We start from the raw sequence: 14,438 nt of genomic DNA on the forward strand, positions 1-14,438 counted from the left end.
GACGGGAGGAGCTGGGAGTATTGATTCTTTCTTGCTGAGTACTGACTAAGTGTACTAATACTCCTTATTGTGTCCACATGCAAAAACATGTTGAGCAAGATGCTTAAATGAGATCCAAGGGATTTAGCGTGTTCCTTGCTCAGCGGATGGCCACCAAGCATTTTTCCTCTTCCATTTGCAAAATGAATTGATTTTTAAATGTTCTCGCAGGTGGAGGCGATCCAACCTATTCCCGTGCTTTTAATAGGCATCCTTTACCAGTGTAATGAACACATTCACATGTTCTATAGAGACGTAATAAAGACAGTCCGAGTGTCTTCTCACTGTTATGTTTTAGACATAAACCTGGGTATGGAAAGTTTCTATATTAATGAAGCGAGGGATAGTAGCAGGACTTAGAAGTGATGTTTTTACTCTTTACCACTTACAATCCCATAAAAGTTCTCACAGCATTTTTACAGGGTTTGCAAAAGCAGAATGTGTATGTGCTATGGGTAGAGATGGGGGCACTTGTGCATGTGTAATAAGTAGGACAGTATGTTGTCTGGCTCAGGAATAACCCCATTGGCCTTCATCACTGCATTATATGTAATATAAGATAGAGGTGACTTCATGCTTGGGGAGTCCTTACATATTTCTTCTGCTCAGGATGGACAAGGTTACCTTGAAGAGCTTGTGAAAGACATTGTGCTGTGGTTAACGTCCTCATCGGGAATGAAACAAGAGCGCAGTCTCCAGAACAATGGCTTACTGAACACGCTCAGCCAGCACTACTTTCTCTTTATTGGCGCCCTCTCCTGTCACCCTCATGGTGTCAAGATGCTGGAGAAGTGCAACGTATTTCAGTGGTAAGTGCCATTTGTCCCAGTATAAGGACCATGACTGGACCTAACCTTGTGACAAAGTGCATGTAGACTATATTAGATGACGCTCCTCCGTGTCTTCGTCCCCAGTCCTGTTTTATTGAACTTGAATCATGTCCTAGAATGCAGACTTTTGTTGCTCCCTGATGAACAGAATTAATATGCATGACTTCCTATAGTGGCTGGTAAGGGTCATGTGAGTGTCCAGGTTTTCTGTTCCAAAAAAACGGTACTCCTAATTCTGTTCCTTGCTCTGTATTTTACAGCCCAGATAACTGGATGTGCCCTCATAGCTGTACTATATTATTTCTTTCCCGTCACCAATCATTAAAAATACAGAAGAGTCAGTTGTAGACCATCTAAAATGTTGCTGGGGACTGTTCAACCCAACAGCAAAATATACAGATGGAGCACAGTTCTTTGCCACAAATGGAATAATCGAACACCACTTAATTTTGGGGGCATGTTGTATTAACCCCTTCTAATTTTAAAAAATGTCTGCTGTTTTTTATTGAAGCAAAAAGTATTATTCCTTGAACATTGAATGTTGGTAAAATAAATGAAAAACTTTGCTTATCCGCTTTGACTATTTTGCTTTTCAGATCTCTTGCTTACTGTACTGTCCTGCTGATCTTTCAGTAATGCATGTTTGAATTAAAATATCTTTATTGCTTTTGATTACAGTCCCTCCATATTTACATGACATTGGTCCTTTGTGGAAAGTGGGTATCTGCAGTTATCATTGACTATGGAACTTTGGCATCAGCAAATAAAAAATATTTTAAACTAATTTAATTCTAGTTTTGTGGGGAATTGGGGTATCTTATTAGGTAATTTCCAAGCCAAACACACAATAACCAAATAACAAAAAATCCAAAACGTAATAGACCGTTTTCTTTTATTCCTCGAGGAAACCAGTTAGATTTATATAGAGAGATCCTTTTTCCAAACACCCAGGAACCCAAATGCTATAATTGTCCATGTCAGGAGGGGAAGCGAACTGAGAATATCTGTGGCCCTTGAATCACAGTGTTGTGTTATGCTAATACTGAATTGAAGGACAGGTTTTCCATTTTATTATATGTAAACCACATCCAACTAAAATTAATCATGTTATCACTTGTGCTATTTTATGCTATTTTATTTCCTGAATTCTTGCCTTTGACCTAAAACTCTGAATCCATGCAAAAAAGAAACGGATGCAGCAATGTAGCACATATTTCCATTCCACCCTTTCTATGAGATCTCTATTTCTACCCATCAGCTCCATAAATTAGTTTGTTTTTTATTTTTTTTTGCTTTTGTATCTTAATGGTGGCCTGTTCCTTCCCAGCAGTAATGTTCTGTCCTCTATACACGATGTGTGTTACACCAGCAGACAGTTCCAGGGCATAATTGCTTTTCTCAATCTCAATAACCTGCTCTGCTTGGAGGCTCACATGAATAATGCTGGGTGTATTGATTTTCTGCCTGAGTTAGAGAGCTCATCTGACAAACTGTCTGATTGACAGCAGCTTTCACCTTGTTTGAAGTTTGCATTTCTTGAGAGCCCCCTGTACAGATGCTCACATTATCTCTTATCTATTGCAGTCTCTTAAATCTTTGCTCACTTAAAAACCAAGACCACTTATTGAAGTTGGCAGTCTCCAGCTTGGATTACAGCCGAGATGGGCTTGCCAGAGTTATCCTGTCAAAAACCTTAACCGCATCCCCCGATGTAAGTCTGATTAATGTATAATGTATGTATTTTCTGTCCTGTTGCTTTCTTAGTGTATTCTTTCCTCTTCAGTGCTTTACTTTTTCTTCACATTTATGAAGCAAACAATTACATTTTCTTTATCCTTGTGTTTTCATTCCATTCATTTTGCAGTGCTTGCTATACCTTATGTTCGCTCACAAATTGTGTGTATGTATAATATAGGCCTTGGAAATGTTAATGGGGTAAAATGGTCATATTGTATTATAGAGAATTTAAAGAGAGTTATCTGTATTGTAAGAGCTACATTTTATAAACTAGTGATTAGTGTACCTTACAATAGAACTTCCACAATAAAATGCTCTGTGACACATTGCATGGAAACATCACTGCTTTGTGTATTTGTTAGGTCAGAATTTCTCATGAAGAAAGTGACCAGCCCCCCCGCCCCACACACCCCATCATCCCCACCCCCCAACCACACCACAATATACAAGAGTATACAAGTGCCTAATTGGGACAAAATCGGCTCCTTCCCCGTTCTGGCCAAACTCTGACCACAAATAGTCTGATTTGGGTAAAACCTCCACCCATTTTTATTAAGCCCCACCTTTTTGTGGCCCACAAATCGGGATGTCCTGCCAAAATCGGGTCAGTTGGGAGGTGTGCCTTAGCCACTCCTGGCTATAAATTCCATGACTTGCAATTTTACAAACTGCACAGAACAGTGAAGCAAAAGGGGGGACTCAAAAATTGTGTCACTGGAACTTTGTACAGCGAAACCTCACTTATTTCTTGTTATCTGTAAATAGTTTACATACACTCTAGTACAGCGTTTCCCACATCCATGCCTCAGAGGCCCCTAACAGCGCATGTTTTCCATATCACGTTGCTTTAGTACAGGTGTATTCATTACTGACTGACACATTGTAACAGATCTACAGGTGGTATAATTATTTCACTAGTCACCTGGAAAACCTGCCCTGTTAGGGGTCCTGAGGACTGGGTTTGGGAACCACTGCTCTAGTATTATCCTAATACAATTCTGTAAGATGTTCTGCATAATTTCCTCATTGGCTTTGCCATTTTAGCTAATGTTAAGTTGAGTTCCAGGTCATGCGACAAATTAATGTGAAATATCCACTGAAAGTGGTAAGAGGATATATTTTTCTGAATGTTTGAAAGCTAGTTGTTAAATGCTCAGAAAAGCAGAAATGGTGGGGTAAATTAGAAGGGACTATTTATTTTAAAACACAGCTAATATAGTTTTGAATATGAAGTAACGTGTTGTGCCATAAGCCATGATACAGAAATAACTTTTAATATGTTATCTTTGTGCAGAGTTGTCGTCTGTACGCCACAAAGCACTTGCGGGTTCTCCTGAGAGCCAACGTTGAGTTCTTCAGTAACTGGGGGATTGAATTATTGGTGACACAGCTCCATGACAAAAGCAAAAATATCTCCTCAGAAGCCCTAGATATCTTGGATGAGGCCTGTGAAGATAAGGTGATTAGAGGAGTCTGTAAGAAAATCAATGTGTCTTCTGTATAACACCCGTCTGTATCATGCCACCCTTACCACCAAGTACATTCTCTGCACTGACGCCATTAGACTAGATTCAGTCTGTTATAAGGCTACCTCGCTATTATCACACCAGCTGTGACCTGTGCTTTAAGCAGACAGAATTTTAGTACTGTGATCTCAAACATCATTTACTAAAAGGTCCACTAAACTTACAATACCTGCTGACTTTCAGTGACTAATCAGAAGATACTGAGATAAAGTTTTGATTGTGAGGGGGGTCTTTATTGTACTATTTCTTCTTGTCATTTATCTGAAAATGTTTGATAACTGACTAATCGCTTACATTCACCAGCCAATGCTAATTGTGAGTCTCAGCTTGTGTCCAGGTATAGGAACTGTCACGCTTATATTGGGGAATATTAGCCATATAATTGTGCCTGGTATATGATGTGTATTTTAGTGACAGGTTAAGCTATTCTGGGCAGACTATGAGAAAACGTAAAGCAGAAAGATGATGAAATCACAAGCTTCTAATAGGTTTTTGGTTTTATTTTGGTTTCTTGTTGTTCAGACCACCTAGATGTGACCCCTAATAATGTCACCCTGTTACTAGACCATGTCTCCCAAGCTGTTGTATTGTGAGATGATGATAAAACATAGTTCACTCTGCAAACCCCCTTAGTGCTATTCCTGCAGCACGGACATTGTACATACATCTTTTACGTGTATTGATCATGACACTGTTAAACAGAGCCTTGGTGAAGGTCCTGATTGAAGATAGATATAATGTGTGTGTGTGTGATAGTTGTCTGTAATTAATAGTCCTTCTCTTAGTCTCTATAGTATAAATCAGATTCCATCCAGTCTGAAAATGACACTGAGAAAAACAAATATAGTCAAATGCCTGATAAAGTTGAGGATGGCATGTACAAGATGTATAGTCTGTGGATAACAATGTCTCCCTCCGCCTAGGCTAATCTCCACGCTCTCATCCAGATGAAGCCTGCCCTCTCTCACCTTGGAGATAAGGGACTGCTCCTTCTGCTGAGGTAAGCTGGCCTGTGCTATGTACAGTTCATTCTCTATCCTAAGCCTCTTGTGTTAACCTGGAATTTGTTTTACAGGTTCCTGTCCATTCCAAAGGGTTTTTCCTACTTGAATGAAAGGGGTTACGTAACCAAGCAGCTGGAGAAATGGCAGAAGGTAGCTGACCTGAATTATACATCTTATATATTAATGTAGAGGAAACTGCAAACGCTGCAACTAAAAATAAACTTAGAGCGCTCTGCCTGACAGCTAAGAAGGAGGCTTGTGCCTTTACTAGTGACACAACATTGCTGGTCTATCTACATGTATCAGAATGAGTCTCCTCTGAGCTTTTCACTATAGACATGTACAGCCGTTTCATCGTCTAATCTTTTTACATCATCGTAAATGTTGCAGGGTTTACAGAAAACCCTGGAAATATCTGTCGTCTACACACACTCATTAAACAGATATCTAACTAGACATATGTTATACTTCCACACAAAAAGTCAAAAACAACTAAATCTCTGGCGCTAATAGGTCCCAAATAATAATCAATATGTTATTAAATATTAGGCAATAAATGCAGCAACTCAAAAAGGAGGTAGTGTCAAACCTCCATATAAATGCAACGACAACAAACAGAGAGTTGCGCAGGAATTGCCTGATAAAACATTTATTAAATCAGATCATGTGAGAGCAACCAATGTAAAGCTTTCATAGATCATTAAATAGTGATCATATAACAGTAATAGCATATAGAATATATAAAGATATAGATAAAAATTATGCTTATAAAAAGCAAGACATAAAACAATCATATTACATGGCTTTCAAAAGAGAAAAACATTGCTATCAATATATAATTAACCCTTATTAGACAGTATCCAGTTAGATAAGGGTATCCAACAGCTGAATCAATAACATTTGCAGGTGCTAGTAACCCTTAGAAGATCCTAAGCAGCCGTGGAGAAAACCAATAGAATGTCAATTCCAATAAATCATCTGTAGAAACAGAAGTTGTCTCTTTTGATAAAGAGGACAACTTCTGTTTCTGTGGTTGCTCTCACATGATCTGATTTAATAAATGTTTTATCAGGCAATTCCTGCGCAACTCTCTGTTTGTTGTCGTTATATGTTATACTTCACCTCTTTGTATGCCTGCATGATTTTCTCTTCTGGGCATCTGTAAATATTAATCAGTTCCATGTAAGTTTCAGTGACCTCACCGTACTCTGTCAGCTTTCAGCACATTGTCTCTGAATGATCACATGAGATCAGCATCACAGGAAACTCTCCACACCAACAGCCAATTTATCTATTTCCTAAGGCCCTTGTTACACAGAGCTGGAGATCTCGTTTTATTGATCATTGTTCTCAGGAATGGGATGTCGGCTAGTAATTGTACATTAGAGGCAGCCTGTAATATTATTGTTGGTTTATTCATAACTACACAGTTACAGTTTAGGTGATGAATAACTGAGCTCTTGGGTATCTCCAGTAGAGAATAGTTTAAAACAACGAGCATTGATTGACGCGTGTCTCTTCCTATGTTTAGGAGTATAATCTAAAATATGTTGATCTAGTAGAGGAGCAGCTTAACGAGGCTCTGACTACCTACCGGAAGCCTGTGGATGGTGACAATTATGTCCGACGCAGTAATCAGAGGTAATTAGGATCATCACAGAGTCATGGAGACCCTACAAAAGGGGTTGTAACAACACTTAAAAATGCACAGCCACAAAATCACTCACTTCATGATTTGTCTCTCCTGCATCTATTTGTACTACTCTTGAGGTGGGTGCAGCTTAGAGCTGTTTAAATATTTATTTTGCGAATAATTGTATTTTGTTTAAATGTTAAATTTGAGGAAGAGAAAGGAAAGCAGGGACATGATTGAAACTCTCTAATACATCAAGGGTTTGAACAAGGTACAGGAGGGAAACATTCTACAAAGGAAGAGAAGTATTAGAACACGAGGACATGCACGGACACTGGGGGGAAGTAGGTTCAGAGGAAATTGGAGGAAAGGGTACTTCACAGAAAGGGTAGTGGATAAGTGGAATAGCCTCTCATCAGAGGTGGTAGTGGCTAATGGAGTAGAGCAGTTTAAACATGCTTGGGATAGACATAAGGATCTCCTTACAAAGAACTAAGGATCAAATAGAGTTGGAGGTTACCATAGGTTAAAAAATGGGCAGAGTAGATGGGCCAAGCAGTTGTCTGTGTTTCTGTGTGCCGGATTAGACGCACACAAATGTAGAAATAAGATAATGTTGTGCAGGATGGAATATGATGAACTTGAGCTGAGGGCTATAAAGCCCATACTCTGAGCACAGTGTTTTAGTCTTGTGCCACCTCAGAAGTACTTTACCTCTATTGTCTGACATCCTTTTTAACTGCATCTGTGCATTTACACACAGCACTGTGGTAGGGTCAGATAACGAATATCCTAAAGCTAATAATGTAAAACTCTGACATCTTAAATACTCCCCAGTGTCCACTTACTATTTAAATTACTTAACACATAATGGAGGGTGAAATAGAGGAAGTTTGATTGAATTAAGGGATCGTTCTAATGTGATGGGAAGCAATTCTTTAAGGTGACCTATTTACTTTTTCGGATAGGTCTATTTGTACCGACCACCAAAACTGTGTTGCAACCCACCTGCTCTAAGAGACCATTAAAATACTGAATATGAGCATAAATGTATCTATACATGATTCAGTAAAATAGGCAATATGTCAACGTTAAAAAATGAGTTTTTTGATCTTGTTATAGCATCTCATATAGCCCCCAATCACCCTTTTATTTTGGTGGCCTCTCCCAGACTGAATAAAACATGGACGCTGTTATGCCTCATTTAACGGCTGTCCATAGATAGGCATTGTTATGTGTGTTACTGTTCTGTCCCGGATAATCTGAAGGAAACAATAACAAATGGCTTTCTCATCTAAAGGAAAAGGCTGTAAGCAGTTGATAACTTATATTAGATTGATAGCTGTGAGATGCGGTGTTCTCTACTTTAGAGCACATTCTGATGTTTTGTTGTTATTCACAGAGTTCAACGTCCCTATGTGTATCTACCGGTTCACTTGTATGGGCAGCTGGTACATCACAAAACTGGCTGTCATCTCTTGGAGGTCCAGGTAAGAATAGGACTGCCCGCAGAGGGAAGCGCTTCCATGTATTTACCTAGCCTGGGATTATACAAAGTATTTATAAGACAGTTGTATATTAAAGCATTTTAAAAAATAGTGTTTATGACAACAACTGTTTTTTTAATGTAGTAGATTACATGTGCATCCAGTGTTTCTGCTTCTGTTCCTACTCACATGTATAATATGTATGTCTACGTACAGCTGAGATTTCCAGTCAGCGCTTTATGATTTGCACTTCAGATAACATTTTAGTATTTTATATAAAATAAAGCAACACCACTTAACATACTTGTACAAAACATGCAGTCTGATAAGTGCAAAGAGTGAAGGATCTTAACTAAACACAAAGCATAAACCTTGACATCACAGACTTGTTACATCTCAGTGATGGATTGTAGGTGCAATTAAAATGTTATGTCCATTGTGCAATCTTTAAATGCTTGTATTATAATATTGTATTTATTACCAGTATGTTTATCACAATTTGTTTTTTTACATTCTTAGAAATAGCATATCTGCCTCAAGTGCAGAAACCTACATATTACTAGTCTGTCTGAGGGTTTAACTGTGATATTTACAAGTTTATGCTAAACCTTTAGAACCAAACCCCAGCTCTTGTCCATCTTTTCTGTAGAACGTTGTTCCTGATCTCAGTTACACGGTTCGATCGCCATCGTTAGACAAGTGGGAAGGAATAAAACAACTGAAAGCTGCTCTTTGGTCATTGGTAAGAAAGAAAAATGCTTCTATATAGCACTGGTATTATGGAAAACTTAATGAAAACTAACTTTACATAACTTTTATAAAGTTAAATGTATTTGAGCAATGGAAGAAAGCCTTGGAAAATCTTTTTTTATTATATATAAAAATAGTGCTTTATAAACATATGGCCTTATGATTGAAAACAGTCGTATGGCCCTATATATTCAATTATTATTATTATTATATTCAACAATTTATTGAGGATTTCTCTGCATGGCTCCCTCACTTCTTATCTTCAGACATCCCCACCATCATCATGGGTGACTTCAACATCCCCATTGATAACCCACCTTCCAAAGCTGCTTCCAAACTACTCTCTCTAACATCCTCACTTGACCTCTCCCAGTGGATTGAATCATCTACTCATAAGGATGGCCACTGCCTTGATCTTGTTTTCTCTAGATTATGCTCAGTTTCTAATTTTATTAATACACCCTTCCCCCTCTCGGATCATCACCTTATCAGCTACACTCTCACCCCCACTGCTCTAACTTCTCTACTGTCTAACTCAACCAAGCCTCCTCATACTCGTAGAAATCTTAATTCTATTAATCTTCAACAATTTTCCACCTCTCTCCAACACCTTCTCTCCCTTATCTCTACATTCTCATCCCCTGAGATGGCAGTACCTCATTTTCACCTAACCTTAGCAACGGCCCTTGATCAAGTGGCTCCAGCGACACTTCATACTACACGTCGACTTCGATGTCAACCGTGGCACACCAAAGCAACACGAAATCTTCAAAAACTGTCCCGTAAAGCAGAACGTCACTGGCGTAAATCTCGAAGCTCTAATGACTTCTTCACATATACTTCTGTCTACCACTCCTATCGAAATGCTCTGGACACTGCAAAACAAACATACTTTCAATCTCTTATCTATGCTCAGGCTTCTAACCCCAAACGCCTTTTCAATACATTTAATCATCTTCTCAATCCTCCCACCCCGAACCCTCCATCTACTATCAGTGCTCAGGATCTTGCTTCCTACTTCAAGGACAAGATTGACAAGATCAGACTAGAAATGGTATCCTCTTCCTCAACAAGCCATCAGCTCATTTCCTTCCCACTACCCTCTGACACCCTTTCTTCATTTGACCCCACAAATGAAGAGGAAATTTCTACGCTCTTCTTATCTTCCTACTCTACCTCCTGTCCTCTTGATCCTATTCCCTCGCAAATTGGTAGATCCCTGTCTTCTGTGCTCATTTCACCTCTAACTCAAATCTGTAATCTCTCACTCTCTACTGGCATCTTTCCATCACTATACAAGCATGCAGTGATTACTCCTATTCTAAAAAAACAAAACTCCGACCCAAACTCTCTCTCAAATTACCGTCCCATCTCTCAGCTCCCTTGCCCCTCCAAGCTTCTAGAGAGACTTGCCTACACTCGCCTCACACGCTTTCTTTCCGCAAACAACCTGTTGGATCCTCTTCAGTCTGGCTTTCGTTCTCAACACTCCACAGAGACTGCGCTGACCAAGGTTGTTAATGATCTGATCACTGCGAAGACTGAACGCCATTACTCTCTCCTAATTCTCCTTGATCTCTCGGCTGCATTTGACACCGTTGACCACTCTCTTCTCATACAAACGCTGCAATCCCTAGGTCTTCAAGACACAGTTCTATCCTGGTTCTCATCCTACCTTTCTCATCTTAACTCTCTAATCGCTCTTTCACTGTCAATTTCTCTGGAGCCACCTCTGCTCCGCTTCCCCTATCAGTTGGAGTACCACAAGGCTCGGTGCTAGGTCCTCTGCTGTTCTCTATCTATACCGCTTCTCTTGGAAATCTAATAAGTTCCTTTGGCTTTCAGTATCATCTCTATGCGGATGATACCCAAATCTATCTATCCTCTCCTGATATCTCGACATCTGTGTTGTCCCGTGTAACTGACTGTCTTTCTGCCATTTCATCTTGGATGTCCTCTCGTCAACGCAAACTTAATCTTTCTAAAACAGAGTTAATAATATTCCCACCCGCCAACAAGAGCATACCTGACATTTCTATCTCTGTTGATAACATGACCATAAATCCCACCCCACAAGCTCGCTGCCTAGGTGTAATCCTTGATTCACGCCTATCCTTTGTTCCCCACATTGACTCTATATCTAAATCATGTTACATACATCTAAAGAACATTTCCAGAATCCGCACATATCTCACACAAGACACTGCTAAAACCTTAATTCATGCACTAATCATCTCCCGCATTGACTATTGCAATTCCCTCCTTACTGGTCTTCCCAAAAACAGACTCAAACCCCTAAAATCTATTTTGCATGCTTCGGCAAGACTGATTTTCCTTGCAAATAGCTATTCCTCTGTTGAATCACTCTGTATGTCTCTACACTGGCTGCCTGTCTTCTACCGAATCCAATATAAAATACTTTTACTAACCTACAAGGCCATCAACAAAGCTGCACCAACATACATCTCCTCTCTTGTCTCAAAATATCTCCCAACTCGGCAACTTCGTTCTGCAAAAGATCTGCGTCTCTCATCCACCCTCATTACATCCTCCCATTCCCGGTTACAGGACTTTTTTCGGGCTGCACCCACTCTATGGAACTCTCTCCCTCGCACAATAAGACTCTCCTCTGTTCTACAAACTTTCAAGCGTTCTCTGAAAACCTACCTATTCAGACAAGCTTATAATATTCCTCAACCACCATCTTAACCTCACTACCTTTAGCCTGTTACACAATTTCACACAAGACAACTACCCCCGGACCAACATTGTTGTGTGACAGGATCATTTAGCTTATGAGTCACCTTACCTTTGCAGTCTGGCTGGGCCAAGATGCAAAATGTATACTTAACCTCATGTGTCAATCTCCCATTGTCCCATAGATTGTAAGCTTGCGAGCAGGGCCTTCTCACCTCTTTGTCTGTTTTACCCAGTTTGTTTATTAGTTTATTACGTTTGTCCCCAATTGTAAAGCGCTACGGAATATGTTGGCGCTATATAAATAAATGACGATGATGATGATATTCAATCAGATCCTTATCGGCATGTTTGTATATGCAGTTGTTAGATGACCGCTATTGGCCTGTGTGTGCGGTCATCTTTCAACTACATTAATGGGCCTATCAATGCAGTTTGAGGAGACAAACAGCCGGATCTCGTCCAATTAGGTCACCTATGTCTGGATAGTGATCATGTCACATAGTAGATCTGACCAAACAATGGTGAATGCAGTCGCTTATCTTCAGTAAGATGTGATCTATCATTGTGACTCACAACTAGTGTGAGTGGGGTATATTTACTAAACTTTACTAAACTGCGGGTTTGAAAAGTGGAGATGCCTATAGCAACCAATCAGATTCTAGCTGTCATTTTGTAGAATGTACTAAATAAATGATAACTAGAATCTGGTTGCTATAGGCAACATATCCACTTATTCAAACCTGCAGTTTAGTACATATACCCCTATATGTAATCCACACCTATTTATTCAGAGTTCTATTTTTTTTTTTTTCTTATTATGATATTTTAACGCTGGTGTCTCAGACTAATCTCGTGACACCAAAAAAACACACATCAATCACATTATATAGGCAACATAATGCAATAATTATTATAATGTAAATACTTTTATATATACGTTTTTATACAATTTTGTGTTCTATGTGCCAAACCTCTTAGTCATGTATGTACTGTATGTGGTGTCCTGTTGTAAGCATTGATAATGTCCGTAGTGTTCTGCTCTTGCATAAAATGCTAAATGTCACAGCCTAAACTGTATGTACGTCACACTGTGCACATAATGGTAAACGCAGAAGATGATTGTGACATACTATTAAGACACTAGGGATTTAAGGTACCTTATTACATCCAGGCATATTTCATTTACCTGTGTTATAAGGCATTATGTCTTACTATCTGTTGTTAGGATTTTCTGCCTTTGAATATTGTCATCACCCGTCATTAACTTTTGTAAAATGTAAATATTACACGCAGCAGTATTAGTTATTGCATTTTATTTAAAAGATTCTAGTCGGTGTCAATATCTATGTTTTATAAAAAAATAGACCACTCAAAGGTAATTGTGTGTTTTATACTGGACATTTTCACGGTAGAACTTATATTTTGTACATGGTGTGTGTTAGATTTTAAGACACACAATCGGTAGGTTTTTTTATTTTATTTATTTACATTGGAGCAGTAATTGACTTAAATGCTCTTGTTTGTTAAATATGACAGCACAGCTGGTATGTCCTAGTTTATGTTTGATATTGTTTTACGTTATTGTGAAAAGGTTTTAGCTGCTGTTTTACCTTTTGTAGGGTAACATCGGTTCTTCTAACTGGGGTCTTAACTTACTTCAAGAGGAGAATGTGATCCCGGATATAGTTGCCCTCGCCCAGCACTGTGAGGTGCTCTCCATACGCGGGTGAGTTTCTCCCAACGCCTGGACTGTAGCGGCCGTCCTCCACAGCAGGCGTCTCTGAATAAATTGCCCCCTACAGAGCGGGGCTCGATTTGGATTGGGCTGAAGCAGATAACTATTTTAAATGAGAAAGCGGGATTTGGGAGCGATATAGGAATAGTTTGCAAATATGCTTTATCGGGCATGGGCACACTTCTCCAAAAGTGAAAATTTGTGGGTCTCACAGCGCTTTTTCGGGGTGTGATGTTTTAAGTTGGCAGGTAACACAGTACCGGTCCTAAGAATGACCAGCGTATAAATATCCCTAATATTAAACCTCATCCCATTGTACATTTACCTGTCTGCTCCCCCATTTCATATATTACACTCTGTACCCCATCACCCCTATACTGCTATGTTGGGGCCCCATCACACACTCACATTGTCACGCACTCAGGTTACCGCCCCACAGCCCCCATTAGCATCGTCTCCTAGCTGCTCCTTCTTCCTCCATCTACTGCTGTAAATTGTACTTGTGAGTATCACAATGAAAAGAATCTATTTTCTGTATTTCTAGAACCTGTGCTTACGTTCTTGGCCTGCTTTCCAAAACCAAACAAGGATGCAACATACTAAAGCAACACAACTGGGATGCAGTAAGACACAGTCGGAGACACCCCTGGCCAGTTGTTCCAGATGACTTGGAACAGCTTTGTAATGAACTGTCATCTATACCCAGTACGCTCAGCTTGAACTCTGAGTCAACCAGCTCACGGCATAACAGTGAGAGCGAATCAGCACTTCCCAGTAAGTTATAAGAAGCATTTCTGTGTATTCTGAGCAGTTTGATGGTGTCATTTGACTCATTTTGCCATCAGAAGGGTCACTATGAATAATTAAGAGTTTAGTTAACTTCTATTTTTATATATAAGTAAAAATAATGAGTAATTTACAGTTCATAGCTAACAGTAGTGGAAATCATTGCAAACTTTCAAGGCAGTGATAAGGCAATCTAATACAATACAGGGGC

At 39.4% G+C, this 14,438-nt stretch overlaps 1 protein-coding gene across 1 annotated transcript in view; it reads left to right on the forward strand.

Moving 5' to 3' along the window:
- The window catches only part of RICTOR (RPTOR independent companion of MTOR complex 2), an 85,405-nt gene that overhangs the window by 54,297 nt on the left and 16,670 nt on the right, over positions 1–14,438 (forward strand). Inside the window, exons 21-30 of the mRNA XM_075184209.1 lie at positions 649–848; positions 2,454–2,580; positions 3,901–4,065; positions 5,056–5,132; positions 5,208–5,286; positions 6,668–6,777; positions 8,172–8,259; positions 8,906–8,998; positions 13,326–13,432; positions 13,986–14,215. Of these exons, the coding sequence (XP_075040310.1) occupies positions 649–848; positions 2,454–2,580; positions 3,901–4,065; positions 5,056–5,132; positions 5,208–5,286; positions 6,668–6,777; positions 8,172–8,259; positions 8,906–8,998; positions 13,326–13,432; positions 13,986–14,215 (1,276 nt within the window). The remainder of the gene's footprint in view (positions 1–648; positions 849–2,453; positions 2,581–3,900; positions 4,066–5,055; positions 5,133–5,207; positions 5,287–6,667; positions 6,778–8,171; positions 8,260–8,905; positions 8,999–13,325; positions 13,433–13,985; positions 14,216–14,438) is intronic.

Source organism: Mixophyes fleayi, chromosome 1 (assembly GCF_038048845.1).
Source record: "Mixophyes fleayi isolate aMixFle1 chromosome 1, aMixFle1.hap1, whole genome shotgun sequence".
NCBI lineage: Eukaryota > Metazoa > Chordata > Amphibia > Anura > Limnodynastidae > Mixophyes > Mixophyes fleayi.